The sequence below is a fragment of the Equus quagga genome, chromosome 2 (assembly GCF_021613505.1).
Source record: "Equus quagga isolate Etosha38 chromosome 2, UCLA_HA_Equagga_1.0, whole genome shotgun sequence".
In the NCBI taxonomy this organism is placed as follows: domain Eukaryota; kingdom Metazoa; phylum Chordata; class Mammalia; order Perissodactyla; family Equidae; genus Equus; species Equus quagga.
Genome location: NC_060268.1, coordinates 27,706,645 through 27,733,680, shown reverse-complemented (window position 1 = coordinate 27,733,680; position 27,036 = coordinate 27,706,645). Strand labels below are relative to the sequence as shown.

At 40.6% G+C, this 27,036-nt stretch overlaps 2 protein-coding genes across 5 annotated transcripts in view; both read right to left on the bottom strand.

Annotated features, from left to right (window-relative positions):
- The window catches only part of CHD8 (chromodomain helicase DNA binding protein 8), a 57,894-nt gene extending 46,333 nt beyond the window's left edge, over positions 1–11,561 (bottom strand). Inside the window, exons 1-2 of one of the 4 annotated variants that reach the window (XM_046653939.1) lie at positions 11,470–11,551; positions 10,328–10,530 (exon numbers count right to left, since the gene is read on the bottom strand). The gene's annotated coding sequence lies outside the window, so the exon portion shown is untranslated. Of the gene's footprint in view, positions 1–10,327; positions 10,531–11,469 lie in introns of those variants that run through there. The other 3 variants (XM_046653938.1, XM_046653942.1, XM_046653943.1) reach the window with 3 other exon arrangements.
- A 2,506-nt stretch (positions 11,562–14,067) lies between these two features.
- On the bottom strand, positions 14,068–26,969 carry RAB2B (RAB2B, member RAS oncogene family). The gene is made up of 8 exons (XM_046650515.1): positions 26,744–26,969; positions 26,438–26,509; positions 23,691–23,758; positions 20,610–20,692; positions 20,316–20,408; positions 17,100–17,211; positions 16,423–16,491; positions 14,068–15,720 (listed from the first exon to the last, which is right to left on the bottom strand). The coding sequence occupies exons 1-8, from the start codon at positions 26,787–26,789 to the stop codon at positions 15,613–15,615; spliced, it is 651 nt and encodes a 216-aa protein (XP_046506471.1). The 5' UTR covers positions 26,790–26,969; the 3' UTR covers positions 14,068–15,612.
- Between the last annotated feature and the right edge of the window lie 67 nt (positions 26,970–27,036).

Genomic DNA, 27,036 nt, shown 5'->3' with positions numbered 1-27,036 from the left:
TGTACTGGGGGGGCTTTGAGGAGAAGAAGGAAAAATTTAAAAGAAAAACCAAAAAATCACAACTGACAACAAGTAGGAGTATATTTGCGTATACATGTGGGGAGAGGGTGAAGAGTAGGGACTATAACAATAGTGACATATGTAATCAATTATAATACAAGGTGATATGTGCAATGAAATAAGCAGGGGGCAATTACAGGAACACAGATGAAAGGGACTTGACTTAGGAGGAAAAGTTATCAAGGAAGGAGTTTCTTAACAGATGAGGAGGAAGTAACGAGGGAAGGTAAGGTGAGCTACAAGAAAGGGGTATTCAGGCAGCGGGGACAGTTAAGAGATAAGGCAAAACAAAGCAGAGCAATGAGAAAGAGCATGAGACGTGTAGAGGAAACAAGTGGTTTTGTAGTTCAGCCTTGCCAAAGTGTAAGTCACAAAGAAAAAATTAGAGGGAGATGAGATTGAAGGGATAGGTAGGGGCCAGACCCTCCAAGGAGGGCCTTGAATGCCACGTTAAAGCACTTTCTTATAGGGAGATGAGGAGCCACTGAAACATGGAATGACACAATCAGAAGTGTATTTTGGTTAACTAACTCTGGCTGTTGGATAGAGAATAGACTTGGGGGAAGAGGAGGCAGAGGACACAGAAGCAAGTTAGGAGGCTACTGTCGTAGTCCAGAAAAGAGTTGTATAGTGGATATTGGCTAATTCTTTTTCTGCTCAGCAACCAAAAGGCCCCTTCTTGTATTGGGGGAATAGCTCAAAATAAGAGTCTTCTTTGGGAGGCTGGATCTTACCTCCCTTTAGAGCCGGGGTGGGGAGAGGTGGGGATTGGAGTGGGCTTCCACCTCCTCTTCCTAGCACAGACAAAGTACACACGTGACCTAGGCTAGTTTAAGTGGACACTCCTGTGGAGAACTTCGACTTTGCAGAGGTAACCAACCAGTCAGACAATATTCAGCAATGGCAGACACTAGCGTTCTCCTGTGGCATCCTAAACAGACTGTTCAGTGGCATGACCTTGGCCATGTTCTCTTAGACATATTCTCCAAGTCTCTAACCTCCCTTGGTTTCCTTTGTTTTCTAAACCACATTCTCTAGCATTCCCACTGATTTTGTGAGCCATACAGTATCCTCTCAATAAATTTCCTTTCTGCTTTAGTTAGCCAAAAGATGATTTCTGTTGTTTGCAACCAACAATCCTAACAAGATGATTAGGGCCTGAATCATACCAATGTGGTTCAAAAGGTAATGATGAGAAGGAAGGGAGAGAGCCAAGTAATACTTAGGGGATAAAAGTCAGTAGAATCTGGAGTTCAGAGGGAAAGATGAGTTCAGCAATGTTGAGTTTAAGCTGCCTATAGCAATTAAGCAGTGATATTCAACAGGAGGTTGGGATGTATAAATCTAAAAGTTGGCTTGGTGATAGATTTAGAGTTATTAGTATCTAAATGGTAGTTTTTTGTTTGTTTGTTTGTTTGTTAGAGGAAGATCAGCCCTGAGCTAACTGCCGCCAATCCTCCTCTTTTTGCTGAGGAAAGCTGGCCCTGAGCTAACATCCATGCCCGTTTTCCTCCACTTTACATGTGGGATACCTACCACAGCATGGCGTGCAAAGCGGTGCCATGTCCGCACCCAGATCCAAACCAACAAATCCCAGCCCTCTGAAGCGGAACGTGCACACTTAACCGCTGCACCACCAGGCTGGCCCCCAGTAGTTTTAAGAGTGGAGATTATCCAGGGAGTGTGATAAGCAGAGCAAGTATACGAAAAACTATACCAATGCTGTTGGGGAGACAAGAAAGAATGTTGGGAGGGGGCCTGCCCCGTGGCCGAGTGGTTAAGTTTGCTCGCTCTACTTCAGCGGCCCAGGGTTTTGCCGGTTCAGATCCTGGGCACGGACATGGCACCGCTCATCAGGCCATGCTGAGGCGGTGTCCCACATGCCACAACTAGAAGGACTCACAACTAAAAAAATATACAACTAGGTACTGGAGGGCTTTGCTGAAAAAAAAAGGAAAAAAAAAAAGGATGTTGGGGTCTATAAGAACTGGAGAATCCATGGCCATTCCAAAGAGAGTAGTTGATATTCAGCTCTAGTTAAGTGTTGCCATATGGTACTCTGCACATCCAAGGTTAAGAAAGAACTTCACACTTTTCAAAAGCTAGAAATATAGAGTTTTACATAAATCTTCTAGGTTTTAAATGTAGATAACTAATTTTTTAAAAAATGTTTTATTATTTAAAAACACTATGCAGGCTAAACAAAACACTTAGCTGGAAACCCAATTGTTGAAATTTTTGTTGTAGAGAGTGCAAAAAGGAAAAACCAAGGAAAACATCAGGATTTAAGAATCAGAATAAGCCATACCTACTAACCAGGTAGAGGAGGAAAAGCTATAGAAGGAAGAGTGCAGTGTCACAGAAGCAAAGAGGGCAGAGTTTTGCAGGGGGAAAGAGTGATCAATTCTATTGAACAAAGCAAAAATGCCTAATAATATAAGAACTTTAAAATGTCCATTGGGTTTAATAATTGAATGCCTCTTGATCCTTACTTTTCATTGTCAAGCCAAAAGTAATCATAGCATTTTTGTTAAGTACTCTCTTAGTATAATTATCTTCTACTCTGTATTTTAGTTATAATTATACATGGAGGTATAATGAGCTTTGATGTAAGAGGGACCTGAGTTCAAATTTCTACCCCACCAAGTAAATTAACCTTTCTGAGTCTAGTTCATTCCTCTGTACAAAGGGGGATCAAGTTATAGAGCCATAATGAGGATTAATGAAACACCTAGCACAATATTTGGCATATAACCACTACGTCCTAGGAGGTACTCAAATGTTGCTGGACAGATAGTTGGGAAAAAATTTTGTTTTTGCCCATGTCTCTACCTACCTAGAAGATGCTAACCAGCCTTAGAGGGTATCACTATCAAGATTAATGGCCTCCAAAATAACTCATTAATTTCAGCAGGTTAATTAATATCTATGAGCTTGAACCTGCACTCTAACTGTCTCTTCCTCTATATTAAATCTAATTTAAGGCAAACAAGAATAACTACACCTTAGAGTCTAGAGTCTGAAGATCATGTTCAACTAACTGGCTTCAGTCAGCCTAAATCTGCTACAGATGTTCTAAGTCACTAGTATCCAACTTTAAGTGGTGAGAGACCTAAGTTAAAACTCTTCGGGATCCAAGGAAGGGTTATAAAGTTTTCAGAAAATCCACTCCCACCTTCAAACACTTTTTTCGCATGGCTTCCAGGACATCACAGGTTTTTGGTTTTCCTTCTACCTCTCTGACCACTTCTCCATTGCTACTCTTCTCCTCTACCAGCCTTTAATTGTTAAAAGTTCACCAAGTTTTGGTCCTAGGCCTTCTTTTCTTCTCATTCTATACTTTCTTTTCAAGAATGTCTAATTCATATACATGGCCTCAATTATTACTCATTATTTTCTTCAACAAATTATCTATATGCTTAAGTCTCTCAGTTATATATCTGGGTCAGATGTCAACTCCAAATTCCAGACTTGTATATATATCCACTTGCTTACTCAATAGCTCTTGGCAGTCTCTCCAGCCTCCTTGGCTGATCCACCTGTCAACTCTCCCAATAAGAGGCTTATGACCTCAAGGAGACTGATTTCTTGGTAGTTTTTCTAGTCTCCTCCATCCCTACCACCACACATACACAGACAAAGGGTAAGCATCCTCCAGCATCTCCTATTCAGTCATGACTGCAGAGACCAGAAACTCTCTTCCTTACCACCTATATCCAGTATTTTTTTTTTTTTAAAGATTTTATTTTTTCCTTTTTCTCCCCAAAGCCCCCTGGTACATAGTTGTATACTCTTCGTTGTGGGTCCTTCTAGTTGTGGCATGTGGGACGCTGCCTCAGCGTGGTTTGATGAGCAGTGTCATGTCCGCGCCCAGGATTCGAACCAACGAAACACTGGGCCGCCTGCAGCGGAGCGCGCAAACTTAACCACTCGGCCACGGGGCCAGCCCCTATATCCAGTATTTTTAAATCCTTCCTTTACCTCCCAAGTATCCCTCAAATCCAGCCACTTTTGCCTCTATTTCCAGTGTGGATCAATTTACCAACCTCACCTCCCTGGACTATTGCAATTGCCATCTAACTGGATCCTTTCCTATCCGCCTATTAAATTCTCACCTATCCTTCAAAGCCCATTTCAACATCATCATTTCAAAGAAAAGCTTTACCTGACCCCCTCAAGACAAAAAACAGGCAAATTCATTGAGTGTACATTATATGCCAGGCATTCTTCTAAACAATGAAAATGTATTAACATACTGAATTTTCTTAAGCCTGAAATAACTATCTTTATTTCATAGATGAGGAAACTGAGGAACAGAGAGAGAAGTAATTTGCCCAACATCCCACAGCTCGTGAACAGTGGTGCGAGATTCAAACTTTGGCAGTGTGGCTTCAGAAGTCACATTCTTAACTACCCCACTGTACTATGTAACTAGGTTACATGCCCTATTAAAAATTCTCTTGTATGACCATCAACTGATGATTGGATAAAGAAGATATGAGACATATATACACACACACACACACAATGTAATACTACTCAGCCATAAAAAAGGATAAAATTGTCCCATTCACAACATCATGGATGGACCTTGAGGGTATTGTTAAGTGAAATAAGCCAGATAGAGAAAGATGAACTCTGTATGACTCCACTCATAGGTGGGAGTTAAACATGTAGACAAAGAGATCTGATTGGTGATTAGCAGGGGAAAGGGGAGGTAGGGGTTGGAAACAAAGGGTGAAGTGGTGCACCTACAACATGACTGACAATCATGTACAACTGAAATTTCACAAGGTTGTAAACTATCATAATCTTAATAAAAAGTTAAAAAAAATTCTCTTGTAACATCCATAACTTCTTTTTTGTAGTGGAGATTGAATAACTGATTATATGATTGTTTGATGTCCACTCCTCTCACATTAGAATGCAAGTTCCACAAGGCCAGGGACTGTGTATGACTTGTTCATTCCAATATTCCCTTTGCTTATCAGGTAGTAAGGGGCATTCAATGTACTTTTGTTGAAGTAATGTTTTTTCAACTTCCAGTCAAGGTGTGTGGGAGTGGGGCTGCAGAGGGGTATTGGGGAGGTTCCTGAGCAAAAGCAAGGGCTTCCCTCAGACTGCAGAGATAGTAAACAGGCACTGGCACATTTCCTACCAGAAACATTCAGAAGAGACATTATAAAATCATAAGCATCTTCACTTTTTAGTCTACAGCAGACACAGCTTTTAAATATAGCAAAAGGGATTGCATCCAACACACATAAAAGACGATGATCACCACCACTGAAAGTAACGAAATTTTAGTTATTTCCTTTGGGCTTGGGACCATAAAGCCTAAAGCTGTGGCTGTGGCAAAAAGCGAATGGATGACACTATACCCATGAGTTAAAAATAGGGTATGGATTCATTTTTAAGTCAGCCTCATTGTAATTTTTTTCCAGTAAAACTCTGGAGTTTTGGCCTAAGTCTACAGACAGAAAATAAGAGGCTAATCTTTAAGGATCACTGCCCTTAGGTCAAGTTAGACTGGATCTGAAGAAGCTCCTCTTCACTGGCACATGGTCACTAAGGTGAAAATAACATTCTGGGTTCCAGATGAGGAATAGCTAACTGGATCCATATATCCACCTTGTATGACACCACTTTTAAGCATTCAGCATAAGTAACAATATATATAATTTAGGTAACAGAGTCCTGGTCCTTTTTATGCCCCCCAACACCAGTCTTGCGTGCTCTACTTTAACTGGGCCAAGTATACATACATTTGTTCAGTCTAACATAAAAATATAAACATTTACTTAATTATTTGTGAGGGATTGTTTATGTTACAAAAGTATGTGTGACGGGTTGAAGAAACATAAAGCACTGTTATTATCACACTTGTGCCTCCAGGTACAAAAAATGACCTCAGTGACAAGGGACTGTCGAAAATTTAGTGAGCTTCTCTGACTTACATTGGCTAAAAAATGGAGTTATTTGCAAGACTGACCAAGTATAGAACTTAAAGTATTTTACATAATCTTATCTTCAAAATACTAAGTTAAATAAAAGAAACAGAACATTATTCTTTTTTTCCTTTTGACAGAGATACAAAAAGAAATTTTACATTTTCCAGGTTCTACAACTGCTAAAGGTACAGCTTTAACAGGCTACCGATGCCTACTTGTCTGATGTTGTGGTCAAAGACAGTTCTCCCACAGGGGTGAGCACTGAACTTTTCAATGGGGGGAGGCTGGATAATGAATGGGGCTTTGAAGTCCAAAAGACCAGAGTCCTACTCCTGGTTAAGTTACCTAACCTTACTAAGTCTTATTTTTTCTCTTCTGTAAAATGAAGCTAACATCACATACATTTCAGGGTTATTCTTAAGCTTAAAAGATAACGTACAATGTTTGGCACATAGTAGGCAAATAAAAAGGAGTTTATTATTCTCTGTCCAATAATTTGAAAAGAATATCACCAAAGGTTTCTCTCAAAGCAAAATTACTCCTTAGAGACTTGGCTGAGCTGATCTGCCAAGCAGAATGGTGGGATACTGAAATAGATGTAAAAGTTTCACAATGAGAATAGCAGGACTGCTGGGCAGGATGAAAGGACTCTAGTACTACTGTGCTGAGAAAGCAGTACAACCCTTTAACCTCAAAACCATGGAAAAGACTTCAACCAGCACTGGTGTCTAGGGCAACATCCAGGTAATTCAATTAATCATTTTTGTGTTAGTAGGAATGATGCCAGTGTCTGTCTCATAGCACTCCATTTACTTCAGAATGCCTGCTTGTGGGAACTTATAGTTTTCCAACTAATGAGGCTGCCCCTTGGTAGTTACATGCCCAGATCCAGCTGCCTCAACTTTTGACTCCCATGACTGAGGAGAGTAGTGAATGGAAGGGACCATTACCTATATTTACTTAAGACCTCATGAGAAAGGTCCTCCCAACAAGAGGAACACCTGAAAAACAGACAAAAGCGCTACATTTTACAGGAGAATTGATGTGTAAATAAATAAAGAGCTGACTAATGTGCTCCACTCCCCAGACAAGGGGGGAAAAAAAAGAATGATTGAGTACTGACTGGAAGCAGTGAAGAAAAACATCAAGTGAAAGTTCAGTGTTCATGCACCTTGGTAGCCTCTTTTCAAAAATCTGGAAAAATACCCCCAGTTACTCAGTTTACTTGGGTAGATGTAGATCTGATAAAATCATATTCTATTACAAAATCCTACTATGATTTGGGCTCTAAACAGGCAGCCAAACTACTGAAATCACTGGTTTCTTCTAGAACCTCCCAAAAAGAAATTCCCATATGACTAATGGGACAATTAACTTCCGAATATCCATGTCCCAAAGAAATAATTCCCAAAGATGTAGTATATCCCCAAGTATGGAGGGGAAGAAAAATGAAAGCAAGATATTCCAAAAGTTTCTATAATGACCATGAAAGACAATCTGAGAAATGTGAAAGACTTTTACAGCTCTTGAATATCCTTCCTGTCAGATGAAATTAAGAATTCAGTTAAGGGGCTGGCCCCGTGGCCGAGTGGTTAAGTTCGCGCGCTCCGCTGCAGGCGGCCCAGTGTTTTGTTGGTTCAAATCCTGGGTGCGGACATGGCACTGCTCATCAAGCCACACTGAGGCAGCATCCCACATGCCACAACTAGAAGGACCCACAACGAAGAATATACAACTACGTACTGGGGGGCTTTGGGGAGAAAAAGGAAAAAATAAAATCTTTAAAAAAAAAAGAATTCAGTTAATATATCCTTTCTCAGAAAGTTACTAACATAGTTTTAGGAGAATAACAGACTCTCAAAACAAAATGCATTATTACGAAATTACTAATCACAGGAATACTGGGACATTACCAAAAGGATTAGAACTATCACATTTAAGGTACTGACATACAGGAGAGAAAAGCAGCACAATCCTATTATTATCTAGCAATTTCAGTAGCATGTCATTTAATTAATGTTTTAAAAAATGAAATAAAGTCTGAAAATACCAAATAAAATGAAGCCATACACAACAAATTTCTCTGGAAATGTATACTGGAAATAAAATCAGGGATGTTTCATTCTTTAAATAACAAAGTTAATCTTTTCTTAATAATTATGCATAAGAGTAAATAATTTTAAAATCCTTGGTGCATCTTTGAAATTTTTTTGTACTTTTATTTGAATGTGACTGAGTCTGCTGTTCTGGGAATTCTTTTCAAACAAACTAGTGAGAACACACTTGGATGGTCTGAATTTGAAGAGGCTAGAACGTTGTCTAGGTTCCTTACACTATTCCACTGCTCGGGATATTTTCCTGGATCCATCCCTGCTGAAGACGAATGTAGAGCAATTTGCTAGATCAGTCTACTGTCTGCTTATACCTGCTGGATTTTTGATTATCATGGAACATACATTAGTGGATAGAAATTCAGTGTTTTATTCTTAAAAGTCTCTTGCTGAAATCCGAAGGCAAGAATTAAGATATTTTAAAGTTGACCATTTTGTGACATAAACAACCAAGAGCTTAGTGAAGGACAGAAAGTAATGGACAGTTAAAGGGAAAAAAAAAATGTTACCCACAGATTAGATTAATGAGAAATCTCAGAGACTAACATACTCTGTAGTTTAAAACTATATAAAACATCCAGTAACTACAAAGAGGTGGAGTTATTTTGCAATACAAATACAATGAAAATCTTAAAGGCAATATGAAAGAGAAAACACACACAAAAAGCTAAATTGCAGCTTCATATGCTTGCATACACAAGACAAAACTGAGAGGTCAAGGAGGGGAAAGGTTATTTAGGATAAAATTTGCATTTTTTTAATTGGTTAAATAAACTTTTAGGCAATAGCAAATGGTTCACACAACAGCTCTCAGGGTCTCTCTGCATTCCTTAAGAGGCCTCAGGAAGATGGAAGCAAAAACGCACAATGTTGGTGAATTAAAACAGAAAGCAAAGTCAACAAAATCCTAAGAGGAGGATGAAAGGAGGACCACCAACTTTGTGAGGAAAAGAATAAAAAATTAATTAAAGAGGAGATATAAAAAGTTAAGCTGAGTAAGATATGAAATGATAGTCTATCAATGAATCAAATGCTAAAGGTAAAATGGTAAATACTAGGTTAGTCACAGTAGTGCAAGGGTAGGTCATGCAAAGACCTGCAGATCAGGGACTTGCTCAAATACAAGTCCAGAAGTGGAGGGACTTCTAGGGGTGAGGGTGGAGGGTCCAGAAAAATATTTGTCTTCTGTTTATCCCCCAGGTATTAGGCTCAATGTAAGCTCAGAGGATAGCTTAACTCTTGCAGGGCTGTGGACAAATAGTAACTTCCAAGCATTTAGCATTCATCCAAACGCTCTGAAAATGTTACAGTATTTCCACAGACGAGAATATCAAATCTCATTCTTTCAATAAGCAAGCACATTTCTTGGCACTCACAAATTAATCTTAAATGGTACTTTGGCTTAGAAAAATCTCACCCTTTTTTAAAGGAGATGTGTACAATGGTTCCTTTTAAAGAACGATCCCCTCATCATCCTACATTACTTATCAGAAACTCGACCTTTCTTCACATAAAACGTCAAGTTTTTCCAGTTTCAACCAAAGCTCTGCAGTAGTGGTTACCACAATACCAAGATTCTTCCACCCCATCACCCAGCTATGCTGCCGATAAGGCTGTCCCAGGGAAATACAAGATCTGTGTTTCCTGGTGATTCACAACTAGCTCAGTAGATTTCTATCTATTTCTATCATTTTCTATCCATGTCTAAATGGATTTTGTCAACTTGGGAACTGACAAAATCAAAGGGCCAGATGCAAAGGACAGATCAAATACGGGGAAGGTGTGAACTGTGCAAGTACCCATACATTATTCCATCAAATCCCTTATCCCAGTGCATTCATTACTCCTTTGCTACTTTAGTTTTAAACCTTTCCCCCAAGCCTGTTTCTTCACACACATGCCTACCCTCTCTTTGGCCAACGTCCTTCATCTTGCCGTGCAGACCCATTGGCATGCCACTCTTGCAACCCAGGTCTTCTTAAATGGAAAATGTTGTTTTCCTTATCATAATTCTTCTTTTAAGGGGTGGGATAATTCCAAAATACTTGGAAGGAGACATTTCTCACGTTCTGGCCCTAAGAGGCCGACCACAATTTGTCCTGAAATCTAAACCAATTTCATGGCCAATACAAAAAAAAATTCCTAAGTAGAAGACATTATCTAATTAAATAACAGAGGACATTAGTATTCAAATCACAAACTCACCTTCTATTATCTAAAGTGCCCCACACAGAGAGGCCCTCAGTTGATGCTAAAGATAACCCAGCCACAGAATCCCTGACTGAATTGATAGGCTCAAAACAACATGAAGAGTAAATAATCTCTGGATGCTGGTGTGATGGTAGGATGCAGGAGACACCGACAATGCAGCTCCTCTGGCTTGTGTTTGGGGCGTTCCACTGTCTACTCTTGAAAAGAAAAACACATCGAGTTCTAAGTCTTTGACTTCTGGCTCACTATGCTCACTCATTGAAAAGAGACTCGTCCACTAAACACCTATACTCCTATACACCTCCACTATACAGGTCTTCTGGGAAAAGCTTAATCACTTCAGGACTGCCCTTTAAAAGGTAGGAGCTGCCGCATTTGTACAGCCGCTGCAAAGGCAGGGAAATTTCCTGCAACACTAGAGACAGGTAAATAAGGAAACTGCATTCGCTCCCAGGCAGGGGGAGGGGTCTTCTGCCAGGGAAGAGTTTACATAATGCAACAGAAAACCAGTGAGCTCTGCAGACCTGTCAACGGAGATGCAAGGCTTGAGTGCCTCTCTTCCCACCATCTCTATACACTCTCCAATATCCTGCTCTTCTCTGCCAAAGACCCACAGAAATTACACCTAAGAAGGTACAGTAATCTACACACGCTCACCCCAAGCTTTCCTATTCACTTTTATTATTAAAATAGAAAAACTAAGGAAAAATGAAAGAGAAAGAAGAAACCCCCCCTAACCTCCCACTTCTGAGTCCAAAGTATGGAGTAACCAAACAGAGCCGGGGAGATTTCCCCCCCTCTTGAAGGGGCAAGGAGAATAAGGAGCTGCCTCAAATCTACACCACGCCCAGTATGCAGTGACAAGCCCTAAAAACTCTACAGCGGCCGGGGCAGTCCCCTTCGCGGCCCGACCTGACTCGAGCCCCGCGGCCCGGCAGCCGCCCTCTCCCCCGGCCTCTCACAAAGGAGAATGGTTCAGTCCAGAGCATCACCCAGCACCTGATCCCTCACAACCGGGGGACGGGCAGGGGGCGGGGGAGCGAGGAGGACGAGTTATTGAAACCAATTCTAAGAGCCTTAGCTTTTTCAAGGACTTCTGGACCAGCACTGAGGAGCGGGTGTGAGCAGAATCCTACCTGAACAAGTCCTGGTGCTTCCTTTCCAGCCAGCGAGCGTTTCAACTCACCCTTTCGGAGAACAAGGCGCCTTCCGGCGGAGCATGGCCAGGCCTCGCCTCAACCTAGCTTGCTAGTAGTCCATTCTCCTTCGGCTCCGCCCACCTACGATCCGCTCCACCAATGGCAGGGCCGAGGCCAGGCCTCTTCCAGCAGGGTAGTGTGAGCGCCATTCAGGAAGTCCCTTGAGGGTGGGAGGTCCTAAAAGGCTGAGAAGGGTACGTAGGCAACCACAGATATGCCTGATTGAAAAGAAAATCTGGCGGTTATCTCACCTCTGACCGCTCAGTTTACAGGAGTTCAGGCCTCTCGGAGTATTTTTTTGACCCCCGCCATTGGGGGCGCTCTAAACTGAAACTACATTTAGGTACCTGTTTCTGGGAAGCCATCTTGGGTCGGGCTAGTGCCTTGGGCACCGGGAGGAGGAAGGAGTGGTTGAAGAATTTGAAGCCCTTTTCGGTGTTCTGTCGGACTGCTTGCCTCCAGCCCCAACGTGCTTTATATAATCAGAATGCCCTTCAGTCGCCATGGGGAGAAACTGGAATAATGCTGAATATGGCAAGAGGCCACCACCACCCTCCTCTCATAGGAGTGAAGCGATCTCACCAAATCAAAGAAACAAAAATGAATTCTTGGAACGAGAGTGAGTTTTCCTGGTTCCTGGGATAGTCCTTTATAGACACCTCACTCCAGCACATGACCAACATAGGTTATGTGTCTATTCTAGGTGCTTCTAAGCCATACTCTTCACTTGCAAGTTTTCCAGTGTTCTGACTGACGGCACAGAGGGCTGAGTCAGTGGGAAATGAGAGGATTTAGGGAAAATTTTCTTCTTTAATGGCCTAAATTCATCAATAGACCCAAACTACTTATGAATACAGATAGAGCAAACGATAGAGGAGAAATTATATGTAAGGAGGAGGGCCATTAGGGGACAACCTTGGAAACCAAATTGGCTGCAAAGGGTAATTTTCTAACTACTGCATTTAAATTGGAAAGGAAATAATTTTATTGTAGGTGAAATTCTCTTGCACTCAATGAGAAAGGTTTTCTGCTGTTTCTTAGTGGAAATCTCTACTGCTATTACAACTTGCAAGTTTTCATTTTTTTAACTGGTGAGTGAAGGGAGTCATTCCAGATCATTAAAGGAATTTCTCAAGGAATAACATATTTGCATGGTCTACATGGTAGGAGCTCAGAGACCTTAAGAAGTCATATGAGTCACTATTTTATCAGAACGGTGATAAGACTTGGCCAAATACATTTCCCTGTATATTGAACAAAATCTGTTGGCCAAATTCTCCCCTGGCTACTGCTGTCATTATAATCAAACTGGAGGTTAGTATTAGGAGTTATCAAAACAATGTGTTTGTAAATGCATATACAGACATGATCTTAATACTTTCTAGAATAAGAACCTATTATCCTTCTGCTTATTTGGTACAAAATAAATCTGCTGTCGAAGGAACCAGTTAAGGCATCAGAGAAAGGGGAAAGGATGTGCTTTGTCTAATAATTTCTGTCCCCTTTAATGATCTATAAATAGTATGATTTAAACTGCTATAAATGGTATGATTTCCAATGGTCCTGGCCTTCAAAAACCAATCAACACCCTTAATTATCTCATAACTACTATTCTTTACGTGGCAGTGGGAGATGCACTTTCTATAATTCTTCATGACCATTTCGCTCAGAACATCAGCAATGATCAACAGGTCACAAATTTGCCCAGATACTTTTGTTTCTCATGCTTCCCTTACAATTGGTGAAATACCCAAGTACAGAAGGTTATGAGTGGTGGGTAATAGAACTGGATGTGAGATTTAGGATTAAAAAGACATGCTCCAAAACAGCAAAATAGTATCCAGTAATGACGGAAAGCAGCAGCTCTAGGGAGAAAGCTGTCTTTGACCAACGCTCTAAGGCCTCCCAATCAATGAAGATTGTTTTGGTTGGTAAAGAAAATCTCCTGTACAAAAAATATAAAGTTCCATTTAGTTTTGTCCCTGGAGTAAGGGAGCAGGCTAATCCCAAATTCAACAGCCTCAAATCCTTTGTGGAACGAGGTCAGATTTTAAAAAACAAAACAAAAGCATAATCAAAGCAACACCCCAAATGTCTTCCAACTTGCTGTAGTGCAGTGTTAACTATTACTACTACTACTGAGGGCAGAATCCAGTATAAAATGACTGTTTCTCAAGAAGGCTTCTGGGGCCGGCCTCGTGGCTGAATGGTTAAGTTCGCCCACTCTGCTTTGGTGGCTGGGGCTTTCGCTGGTTCAGATCCTGGGCACGCACACGGCACCGCTCATCAGGCCATGCTGAGGCAGTGTCCCACACAGCACAACTGGAGGCACTCACAACTAGCATATACAACTATGTACTGGGGGGCTTTGGGGAGAAGAAAGAGGAGGAAAAAAGAAGATTGGTAACAGATGTTAGCTCAGGTGCCAATCTTAAAAACAACAAGGCTTCTGATACCTTTGATACAATTCCCTAGGAGGACAGTATCTACTTAGTTTGGGATACAGTTAGAAATGACACATGAAATATGAGCAGCTTGGATACATGCATATATTTAATAATGAAACAATTCATCAACAACAAAAAAATTAGAAAAATTCATAAGACCTCAGTGCTGTGGAAGAGAACAGGACATCGGAGCAAAAAGATATAGCAACTGACCCAGAAGGCTGCATAATGAGTAAAGCAAAGGCAAATTTGGCTAGGCTAGTATTATACGCTCTTGAAAAGGAGAATGGTTGGAGAAGTACCCACTTTTTTGACTGCTTGGAAACAGGCAGCCTTACTGTATGCTGCATGGAATGGAGGCAAAGAGCTAGGGAAGGGAGAGAGGAGAAGGAGAACAATTAAGAATCCAGGGTGAGCAGATGAAAGGGATTGAGACAGAGTTACAAAGAGATGACTCTAAAGCCTTGTGTTTCCTCTGCAGTCTAAAATAAACCTGTTCTAAGTCTTTAAGTATGTCAGTCAAATTCAGTGATCACATAATGAGTAGCACTAGGCACTAAAGGAATGGTGGAGGGAGAGGTTTACAAAAGTTAGGGGATAACATGGTTCCTACTGTCAAGGAGCTTACAACCTATATGGGGAGACAGATTCCACATAACTACAAAACATATTTACAAAGTAATATAAATACAAATAAATACACAGATGAATAAACAACATATGAAAGCTAAGGAGTACTGGGTCAATAATTGTGTAGATGTCCCTAGGTCAGTCAAAGAACGCTTTCTGAAGGAAAAATTTTTTGGACTTTCTGAGTATTGTTAGCAGAGAGTAGGGCATGTGCAAAGGCATAGGAGTAGAAGTAAATATGTCATGTCCAGTAAGCCAACTAGCTTGATTAGAGTAGAAAGTCTAAATAGATCTAGTTAAGAAGTGAGTGTGATGAAATAGTAAGGGTCTATTTGGGGTAAGATACTGCAGTGTTAGCTCTGGTCCCTAAAACAAAATGAACAGGGAAGGAATGTTTTCTTTAAGTAATGATAATAAGTGGCCACAGGGCCAGGAACAACTCCACTGCTCTCGAAAGTTTTGTAGTTACTCCAAAAGAGAGAAACTAGCAATGGGATGTTAGAGAAGTATTCAGCATCCTTGAGCAGTTCAACTAGAAGGAAATGCCTTCTGCAAGAACCCTTACAAGTGGCAAGTGAAAAAACTCAAATGAAATTCCTAGGCAAAGGATCTATCATCCAAAGGCCAGCCAGATCCCAGGAATCTCAAGTGCTCAGGCAGAATGTCCTAGACCCTTGTCACTAATTCTTGCTGGGGAGCAGATTGTGAATGCTTATAAAAGAATTTATTTATTTTGAACTACTATGACAATCAACTGTGATTCTAACACGCTAGAAATTAAAATAGGAGGATGAGAAGAGCCCTAATCTATAGGGAATGCTCACGTCCCTGAAGAAGGACAGGTCAGTAAGGGCCCAAATTCTCCCCTGGTCTTTAAGTGGAAAGGCAAAACATCACACCTTGAAAAGAGGCTTTTCTCAGCCAAAGCAAGTAAGACCTCTTTCTTTAAGCCTATTGATCTGAAGCTGTTCCAGGAAGGAAAAAAAGAGTCCAGGCCAGATGTTCAGCAGCAGCCAGAGTTGGACCCTACTTCACGAGAGTTCCGCTGGGAGGTGCTGGATCCCACTGATGTTGAAATACACTGTTGGGGACCAATCTTGATGCCGTTTGCCTGTAAAAGAAAAAAGGCAACAGTTCCCACCTCAATGCTAAATTAAATGGGAGAAAGGAGAGGGATAAAAGGAGAAATCATTAATTACATTTTCTAAAAGCAGATATGACCTTGGCAGGTAACCATGTGCCCTAGATGGACTGTGGTGGAACAATAACCTTGTGACAGTAAAGATGAGATGACCAGCAGTGGTATAAGTATTATAGATGCATAGAAGGGACTTTTATACCCATTTTTAAGGTGACGGTTAAAACTTATGTTTCACAGCTATGTGCAGAACCAGGATGTGAGGTAAGAGTAGGTAAGAGTAGGAGGAAGCAAGAGTTGAAGTAGCATATTAGCATATAATTCTTTTTTGTTTTGCCCCAGAGTTTGCTTTATAGAAATGGCCCTGCTAAGCAATGAAGAATTACACCTCCCTCATGTCCTGGAATAGTAAAAAAACTGAGGTTGAGAAGAAAACCTCTCATACTGTATAAGCCTTTTAGATCACCAACTAATTTCTTTAAGCATTCTGGGTCTCAGACTTGAGAGAAAAACAGAAAATAATGACAGGTTTCTGTGTACCTACATAAAAAAATCAAGTATGAATTGGTATAGCTTCAAATAATACAATGTTAAGGAATGCTTACATTCTAGGGAGCTTCCTATACTGTTTAAGACAAAGCAAAGTTAACTGTCAGCCCCCCGACCCTTTCTCACCTCGTTGTGGACATCAAATAAACCCTGCTGGATCTTCCTATATATTTCTTTGGCTGTGTTAATGAAGGCCTAAAGGAGAAATAAATTATATTATTAGGCTCAAGTTTAGGTAGAGAAAGGAGGAAAGGATACAAATATTATTCCTATTTGGATTTTTGAGGTAAATTAGGAACCATTAGGAGAATGGACTAAAAACACAGAAGGTCCCCCAAAGTCCCTGTAAAAGCCATTGAGAGTAGCTTCAAACAGAGAAAAGGGATTATAGGGTATTTTGGTACCAACCCAAGATGTTCCTAAGGCTCCTAGGTTGGTACCATCTGCAAATAAAACAAACATGCTCTTCCCTCCATTTTTATTGTTACTTTGTTACTGAAGTCAACTCTAGGTTTAGGAATGACTACAGGAGAACTCATCAGACCATCCAACTAAAGTGATTTACAAGGTACAGTGGTGTCTAACCCACACTTACTAATTAACATTACCCAAAGCAAAAGTAAAACCTCAGAAATCATGGTAAAAGAAATGAGACATTTCTCTTCTAGGGAGACACACGGTCACTCTGACCACAAGGCATCCTTTCCTTACCCACGTCTTACAGGAGAATAGAATTCTGAATAAAAGGACAAAGATATGGCGTAATCTCTGAGAAGCTTTCCCTGCTTTTTTCCAAATAGTACCTCTTCAACATTGCAGGCTGTTTTAGCTGAAGTTTCCATGAATATAAGACCATGCTCCCGAGCAAAGGCCTCTCCTTCTTCTCTCTTCACATCCCTACGGGACTCTAAGTCACTGAAAGAGATTAATTGAAGAGAAAACTAAAAAAAGATCCAAGTGAAAAAAGAAACTCTTGTTCTAAAAGAAACCCATAGCTGTTTCAACTGCCAGTTAATCCATAAAGAATGTAGATCCTACATGATACTCTCTTGTACAGGGTTACTGAAATCTGTAGCCTCTTGGAAAATATTCTTCAGATTCATGACAGCTGCTGCATGGTTGAGGATTATACCTTACTCTATTACAGAGAAAAAGCTTTATAAAGGGTTAGCCAAGCCCTATAGTTACTCAAGGCTTATGCCCTATACTTCTTTTTTAAGAGATCCAGCGAGAGCAAAGGAAAGATGAAAGGAAGATTCCAGTTCTTAGAATGTAGAAAAGCCATAGATGTCCCATCCCACAGTAATGAGTGTCTTCCTCTTTTACTAGAATCAATCCACAAGAAGAGAGAGAGCAAGAAATAAGGAGAACACAGTTGCTTAACTCTCACTGTTCTCATTATTAACATGTTATAATAGCAGCTTACCACCAGGGAAATGAAGGATTCAGAGAAAATGATATGGATAAAATTAGGTGACAGAGCCAAGGACTGAGAAGGGGAATAAAGTGGCATGGAAAGACTTTATGAAAGACAGAATAAAAGGCTGCAGGATAACGTAAGGATGGACTGTTTGGTTTTCATTTTTCAAATTGGAAATTTTCATTTGGGAGGTTTCCAGTTTCTCAACCATGAAAAAAAATCAAGGAGTAAGTCCATTAGAGAACCACAAATCTACAAAATGTGTATTTATTATTCATCAGCAGTGTGAAGACCAGGGGAGAACTATCCAGCTAAATGTCAACACTCCCAAATTTCTACCTCTAGCCCTGATGCTCCTCTGAGCTCCAGATCTGTTTGTTCATTTGTCTGTTCTTTATTTCCACTCTGATGTGTAAAAGGCACCTCAAACTTACATCAAAATGGCACTTGATCTCCCCGACCCTGCACCAACCTGCTTCTGCCCTAGGCTTCCACATGTCACGGCACAAGCCAAAAACCAAGATGTTATTATTAACACCTTTTCCTCCTTCATTCCAAATACACAATCCATGTCAAAGTGAGATACTTCCAAAAGGTACCTTAAAATCATCCTTTTCTCTCTCTCTCCAGTCACTGCCACTGGACTGCTGCCACTGAGACCCCACCTCAACTCCCACTCCCCTCCAGGGTAAGCTTTTGAAAACGGATCAAGCCACTTCCCTCCCTAAAACTCTTAAATGCTTCCTACTGTAATTAGAATAAAACCCAAACCCCTTACCAAGGCCTGTAAGTCCTACAAGACCTGGCTCCTGCCTACTTTTCCAACTTCATCTTGCACCATTCCCCCTTGACTCAGTCCAACCAGACCGGGTTTCTTTTAACACCATAAACTTGCCAAGCTTCTTCCCAGTTCAAGGCTTTCACGGTTTGTTCCCCCATCTGATACTTTTTGTTTTTTTAATCTTTGCCTACCGAACTCCTACCCATGCAGCAGATTCCAGCTTAAATATCACTCTTAATCAAAAACACAGACCCTATTAGTCTCTTTCACAACACCGTTTTTTTCTTTCACTGCATTTCTCACAATTTGTAACGAGCCATAAATCATTCTATATTTAATATCTATGTCCCTACTAGACTGTAAGCTCCATGGGAGCAGGTGCATGACTCTCTTCACCTTGCACACTCAGGGTCTGGCACAGTGTAGGATACAGTGGGTTGTCCAAAAATTTGTTGAACCAATAAATGAGTACAATTAGTCTGCGGCCACAGTTCTCAAGGCACTCTAGGTACACTCTAGGCAGTACTATGAACTTACAAAGGTGCCACACGATACTTTAAGTTTTTGAGGGAAACATAGCAACACTCAACATCAGACCACCACATGAATTACAAGCTTAAAATAGTTTGCAGTGTTAACATCAGATCACCAGAGATTCCATTCAATATTTGCCTATCTTTGTGAAGCTCAGTTTTTGGCAGTTGCTGTGATAAAAAGCAAGCACTGTGCAAAAATCAATTTGGAAGAGGAAATGAGAGTGGCAGTGTCCAATCTTGATTCCAAAGTTTGAGAAGCTATGCAGTGCCTGACCGGCACATACAGTCACTAGTAAGTAATTATGGTTATTTAAGAATGAAATAAAAAAATCTTTTTCTTTTATGTTTTTCATTTTTCAAACAGTTACTAAGTTGTTATGACAAAAATACTTGTTCTATTTTTAGATCTAACTATTTAATAACAATACTGTTAGGTATTTCTTTTGGCTTATGAGTGCCATAGAAAATTTACTGAGGATAACAAGTGTTGGTGAGGATGTGGAGAAACTGGAACCCTTGCGCACTGCTGGTAGGAAAAGTAAAATGCTGTAGCCGGTATGGAAAACAGTATGGCAGTACTCAAAAAATTAAACATAGAATTACCATAAGATCCAGCAATTCCACTTCTGGGTATATACCCAAAAGAATTGAAAGGAAGAACCCAAACAGATATTAGTATGCCCATGTTGACAGCAGCATTATTCACAATAGCCAAAAGGTAGAAGCAACCCAAGTGTCCATCAATGGATGAATAAACAAAATATGGTAAATACATACAATGGGATACTCTTCAGTCCTTAAAAAGGAAGGAAATTCTGACATATGCTACAATATGGATGAACCTTGAGGACATTATGCTAAATGAAGTAAGTCACAAAAGGACAAATACTGTACGAGTCCACTTATATGAGGTGCCTAGAGTAGTCAAATTCATAGAGACTGAAAGTAGAATGGTGGTTGCTAGCTGGTGGGATGGAGAACATGGAGTTAGTGTTTAATGGGGACTGAGTTTCAGTTTGGGAAGATGAAAAAGTTCTGGAGATGGATGATGATGATGGTTGCAGAACAATGTGAATATACTTAATGCCACAACTGTAAACTTAAAAATGGTTAAAATGGTAAATTTCATGTCATGTACATTTTACCACAGTAAAATTCTTTTTTTAACTGAGATACTAAGAGCACTATAAACCAAAAAAGTTTGGGGACCAAGTGATTCAATGTCCACAGAGTACCTAGAGATAACTCCTGGTACTTATTATTTATACAAATAAAATTTTACCTCTTATTTCCAATCAGCATGATAACCATGTTGGAGCTAGAGTGCTGCCGGGCATCCTCTAACCATGAGGTCAGGTGGTTGAAGGTTTCACGCCTACAGCAGAAAAGTTTAGAAAATGGGTCAGAGGCCCATTCAAAATGCCAAAGCAAGTCCAAGGGGAAAAGGGGGAAAGCTATATCTGTAAAGATAAATATTAGAGAGGCTCTTTAGCATTCTTACCAGAATCAGCAGATAGCAAAGAAAAAGATTTCGAGAACATGGGGAAGTCTCTCCCACCCCCCAGATCTGACTCACCTTGTAATGTCGTACACCAGCAGGGCTCCAGCTGCTCCTCTGTAGTAGGAACGGGTGATTGAACGGAAGGATTCTTGCCCAGCCTTTCCCACCAAATGGCAACAAAAATCCCAACAAAACCAGGTTATTTCCAGAGAAATGACTTGGTCACATGCCACTCTAACACAAAGGACTTAATTTTAAAAAAGAACTTCTATTAAGAAAAGAGAATTAAGGAAAGGAAACATGACTGCCCAGGGAGAATCCCAGGTGGGAAACGAATATTTTTCAGTGGGAATCCAATTGATATTTTGGGTGGATTTCAATTCTTCCTGTGAGACTGTCCATCAAATTGCTGAATATTTAGCATCTCTGGTGCCCAGTCACTAAATGTCAGCAGCACCCCACAGTCAGTGTGACAATCAAAGACATTCCCCAATATCCCCTAGGAGAGAACCACAGGAAATAAGACTAGAAACTTAAGAGTATTTTCAATTCCAACATCATGTTGAACACATCACATTAACCTTTCTTTTCTGTTTCTATTCTTTTATCTGTAAAAAGGACAATTATCTTAGAATGCCAATACTCTGTCTAATGGAAGTTTCATTCAATGGATCAATGTAGAAAATTAGTCAGATACAAAGCACTTAAATTGGCATATTCTAATTGACCTTTAGTGTTCCACTAATAAAGGCAGGACTACCAAGATGTCCCTTGTTGAGGTCTTGTCATGGCAACTAGGAATAAGGAACAGGGAAAGACGACCAGGGCTCAGGGCAGTTTTCCTAAAAAATCAGCTGTCCACAAGACAGACACTACATTATAGGTAGGAATCTCTTAAAAATTTCAAAATAGAAAACTCCAATATTCTAAAACATGGTATCTCTTTATGATTCAACAAAAATTAGTAGAATTTCAAAACAATTAGTAAAAGAGAGCAGACGAGAACCAGACCAGTTGCAACACAAGTGACTATCTGGCCACGTGGTTCTTCACATGTGGTTTCACGTGTGTCAACAGAGCAGCGGCTCTCAACTTTCTTATTTCATGATCTAAACATGTCGCACATTACCACTTAAGGAAAAAAAAAAAAAAAGCCAGCAAGCCAACACTTAGACACATTCATGACCATGACCATATCACTAACTGGCAGCTATTGGGTCTCCTAGCATCAAAACATCTACTTTTGGGGTCTGGCCTGGTGGTGTAGTGGTTAAGTTCACATACTCTGCTTCGGCGGCCTGGGGTTGGCAGGTTCAGATCCCAGGCATGGACCTAGCACCACTCATCAAGCCACACTGTGGCGGCATCTCGCATAAAATAGAGGAAGATTGGCACAGATGTTAGCTCAGGGCCAATCTTCCTCACACACACAAAAAAAACCCCAAAAAAACCCCAACCCATCCATTTTTGGAAATGGGAGAGGTTGAAGTTAAAAAGGCAAAACCTAGCTAATAGCTGTCTTGATACCTATAGGCTTCACTCTTTGTCACTTCCTCAGAATATGTCCTATCGGCCTCTTCAGGCAGCCAAATCTACCTTTGCGGTAATATAAAAACCAGGGGATAGTAAGAGGAGAGTTGTAATACCTAATTGGATTAATACTGACAAAGAACCCCTGGGCCCCACCAATGTAAGGAGAAAGGAACAAGTGGCAGCTCTTCAGAAGCAAGTTGGGACGTTTCAGAGGGATCTGACTAGTGTTACCAATATCAGAGATGTGAAGTGATTCATGTTCCTACAATATGGTGAGAAGAAAAATCTGATCAGAAGGGCAAAAGGCTATTAAAATGCTTGGAAATACAACCAACAAAGTACAGGACAATATCATCCTAGTTAAAAGCACCTGATCAATCAGTCATCCAAAAGTGGTAACAACTCTGGAGAACACCTGAAAAGGACTCTATGCAAAAAGACCCTGGAGTAGCAAGTAATGGCTTTTAAGACAGACACCTGCCTGTTTTGGGGGCAGTAGGGGTTGGGGGGAAGAAGGAGGGGAAAGGAGGAAAAAGAAAAAAAGTAAAAATCACTGTGCTCTGCTTGTAGCTATAAGGGCTTCAGCTCTCAGTTCTGAGAAGAAAGAGAATTAAATAATAAGGAAACAAAAAACAGGAAGAGATTTTACGTGAATATTAGGAATTATTTGCTAGCTCCCTTTAACTTAGAATAGAGACTAGGATATTATTTTCCTTAGGGGAAAGAAAGGTACAAACCAAATGAGACAATGCATATGAAGGCAATTTATCAGGAAGAAGCAAAATTACACTAAGTCAGGCTAAATTTTGGCAGTACGACATTTATCAAATTTTAAAATATGCATAACCTTTGACCTAGAATTTCCATTTCCGAACAGGCATTCCACAGAAATTCTCAAACATCTGCATAAAGATGTAGTAAATAAGAACATTCAGTGAAACTTCAAAATGGTGAAAAACTGGAAACCTAAATTTCCATTAATGAGAGGATAGTTAAATAAATTAAGGTACAGACATTCTATGATTCTGTGCAGTGGTTAAAAGGAATGAGGTAGATTGATATGTACCAACATGGAAAAGCCTCAAGACATGGAAGTCTTAAACCACAGGGAATGTTAAATAAAAAACCTAAGTTACACAGCTAGGACTACTTTACCACAATTCTACACACGTAAAAACTAACAAAAACAAAACTACTACCATATATTTGTATACGTTTAAATGTGTGTGTCTAAATGCAAAGAAAAAGTCTGAAAGCATAAACACTAAATCATTAATAGTGGTTTACTCTGGCAAAGCAGAAACCAAGATTGGGAGGGAGAAGTGGTTTATGTGTGCGAGGGGACATTCAATTTTTACTCCATGCACTTATATTATTTGATTTTATTTTTGCTAGAACTCATATATTACTTGGGTAATTTAAAACAAAAATAAAAAGATATGACATTCAGAATTTTCAACCGTAACAGGTGGAAGTGAAAGCTTCCCTACCTTTTTGCTTTCATCTTTCCCCTACTCTCATTTCCACCATGAGCCCCACCCCCAGAGCCCTTTTCCCCTGCACCAGCCTTGACTGTTATATTTGAGCTGTGGTCAGGGGCTAAATTATTTTGTCCTTTCTCACCGTATCCCAGATTTGCAGTTTGATTTGTTTTCCATCAATGTTGACCATACGGGCACCAAACTCCACACCTGTCAGCGAAGATCAAGAGAGAGAATATGATTTTCACGAACAATGGCCATGCTGAGTGAGTTGTTCACGCTTTTCCTCAATGTGCTAACAACTCACTCATTCTCTGTCTGCAATCAGTGCCACTAAGCCCATTACCACTGCCTACTTGCTCCAATTAATTCTGTGTTCTTTAAAGTTTCATTTCCCTCCTAGAATTAAAAACAGTGTTCCGTGGCTGGCCCTGTGGCCAGGTGGTTGGGTTCTCACGCTCTGCTTCGACGGCCCAGGGTTTCGTCGGTTCAGATCCTGGGTGGGGACATGGCACGGCTTGTCGGGCCACGCTGGGACGGCGTCCCACGTCCCACAGCAGGAAGGACCCACAACTGAAAAAGTATACAACTGTGTGCTGGGGGGCTTTGGGGAGAAAAAGGAAAAGTAAAATCTTTAAAAGAAAAAACAAAAAAAACCCAGTGTTCTGAGTGATAATGACCTCAGAAATGTAACCAAAAAGCAGGTATGGGGATAAAACTAATTAAGTCAAATAGAAAAGATGAATAAATTTTTAGCAATGTTAATGCTTAAATTTGACTAGGTAATGTTTAGTTTGTAAATTTTTAAAAACATCTAAAAATTTTGAAAATATTTCCCAACATTTTCTCAGAGTCACTCTCGTGTCCTCTATATAAAACAGTATTTCTTTTTTGCAATTCTAGAATTTTTTGAGAAAAGAACCTATCTAAGAAATAAGTTCTCAAGAATGATAACTTTCAGATCTTCAATAATTCCCAGAGGTCATCAGAAATAGCCTCCCTCTTAGGAATAGGGAAACATACAGTCTGAACAAAGGTTTGGGTTCACCTGGCATTCATCTTCTTTCAAGGCAATGCCATGACAAAACTGAAAAATCGAAGATCACTTGCATTAAAAATCGTGATCAAAAATCAGACAATTCACCTTATTTTCTTTTCTTTATACAGTACTTGAGGAATTCTGATTTCCAAGTAAGAAAAAGCACTAATCTAGCTTCCAATAAAGGACTGATATGTGCCTATTCAGTGACCCCATGCACAATATATCCGGAATCTCTCTCTCAACTCTGAGGTGCTATAGTCAATAAGAAATATATGAAAATTGTTTCTTACTATTTTAGGCTGCTTCATCAAGAAGAGTGATACCCTACTAAAAAAAGTCACTAAATTTTTTCTTTTTTCTGGACAACAGGAATAGAATTTCAATGGGGAACAATTAAAAAATAAAATTTTTGATTCCTTTTCTGCAACTTCCTCTAGTTACACACTCAGAGACCATTATATTTTGCGTCTGTTTTCTATACAACTGCCTGTTTATCTTCGTACAGAAGGCTGAATTCAGAAAGAAACGCGGCCTATATCGGACACCGGGGAAAACTTGATTGATGTTTCATTCATCTGCTTTAAAACTTCTCATTTGTTCCCATTACCTTCGGGTGTTTCAAAACTTGGCAACTTTTTATTCTCTAGCTTTATTTTTTGCCACTCTTCACTTCAAACTTCACACTCCAGCCATATTAAACTACTTTCAGTTTTCCAAAGGTAGCCTGGTCTCTGCCATTCCCAAGCCTTGCACATGTTTATTGCGTTTTGCTCTGATCACTTTTCCCTCCTCTCTACACTTTTGCCTGGATAACGCCTGCTCATTCTTCAATTTTCAGCCTTTCTTGAGAGAGGTGGAAGCCTTCCCTTCCCTCTTGCAATAGGAATTTACTCGTCAGGATCTGCTCCCAGCCACACCTCCTACACTGGAAGACTGTAAATTACTGAAGGGCAGGCACAATGTTTGCCTGGTTCAGCACTGTATCATTAGCACCTATCACAGTGTGGGTGTTCACATGGTATGCATTTACAAACACATTTTCCTATTGATGCTATCCTCTAAATCCTTTTCTAACCCCATTAGTTATTTGTCTCTGAATAAGTCCTGTGGGAGCAGTAGTAGCTTCAGATTTCCATAAAGTAGGACTTTGAAGTGACAATACAGTAAGAATGTAAACTAGCGATTTTGTTCAGAAATTGCATCTGCATGGCAAGAAGGCTAGTTTTATATACGTAGAATCTTTATTTGGGCTGGGGTTATGGAGATTATAGGGAAGAAGTTGCTAACGCCCCAGCAGGCCATGCCTTGACACAAATGCGAGGGACATGTTTATATTTACCAGGATCACCAGTGCTTTTGGAACTCCACCATACTCTCTTTCTTTAAAAGGAAAGTTGTTAGTTTCATCTACCCTTTAATTCTAAGTCTGGGATGGCTCTTCAATTGGCTTCTTCCTCTCCAACACATAAAAAAATCCATGTATTGGTGATTACTTTAAAAAACGTGAGGTTAGCACTAATTTACCGCAAAGCGAGGTTTTGAATAAGTAGTTATGCTTTCGTGGGATTTCCCATAAAGACACAAATGGCATTTGGGGAAAAAAAGGTCCTACGGCAGCTGATCCATACCTCACACTCACCTCTAAAGCGACCTTTCAATTATTTACTCCCCATTACACTACTCCCCATGTATTAGCATTTGATTAACCACTCTTCATTTAACATAACTTTGGACTAGTTTAAAAGTAGGGAGAGGTAACTTTTTACTTCAAACACTGAAAGCTGCTAACTTTCCAGTTTACCTAGTTAGATTTTATTATCTGTTCTGGGACAGGTAGACGCACTTACCTATTGTGAGGTCGTGGACAGGCTGGAACCGCTTGTCTGTAAACTGCAGAAGGAGACATGACTTCCCCACACCTGAAAGAGGAGGGCGAGCGTTCCAGGAGTCACGCGGCCGATCAAACAGTCTGCCACTCCGGCCGTCCCGGACTGGGGAAGGGGAGCCCCGAGCCCCGCCCCCGCCAGCCCCGCCCCGCCCCCGCCCGCTCTTCTCGAAATCGCCCAGCCCACTAAATGAGCCCCGCCCCCACAGCCCAATTTGGGAGCTTCGGATCCCCGCCCCAGCCTTGAGGGCAGCCGCCCGCGGGTTACCTGTGTCCCCGATGATGATGTACTTGAAGAGATAAGCATAAGTCATGGTCCCGTTTCCTCTGGATTCCGGGTCCGCCCGACTTCTACGGCCACTTACCTCCGGCCTCTCTAGCCACGCAGTCTACCGATCTCCGGCCCCTCTAGTCCAGATCACGTCTCTATTGCTCTCCCCCGAAATCGTTTCTTGGTCAGAGCGACCGTAATACCGAGACGCAGCCTGCAGGGACTCCTTTAACACTTCTACGTGCCATGATACCACCAAGCTCCAGGGGGCGATAGCTAGCCTTTCCGTC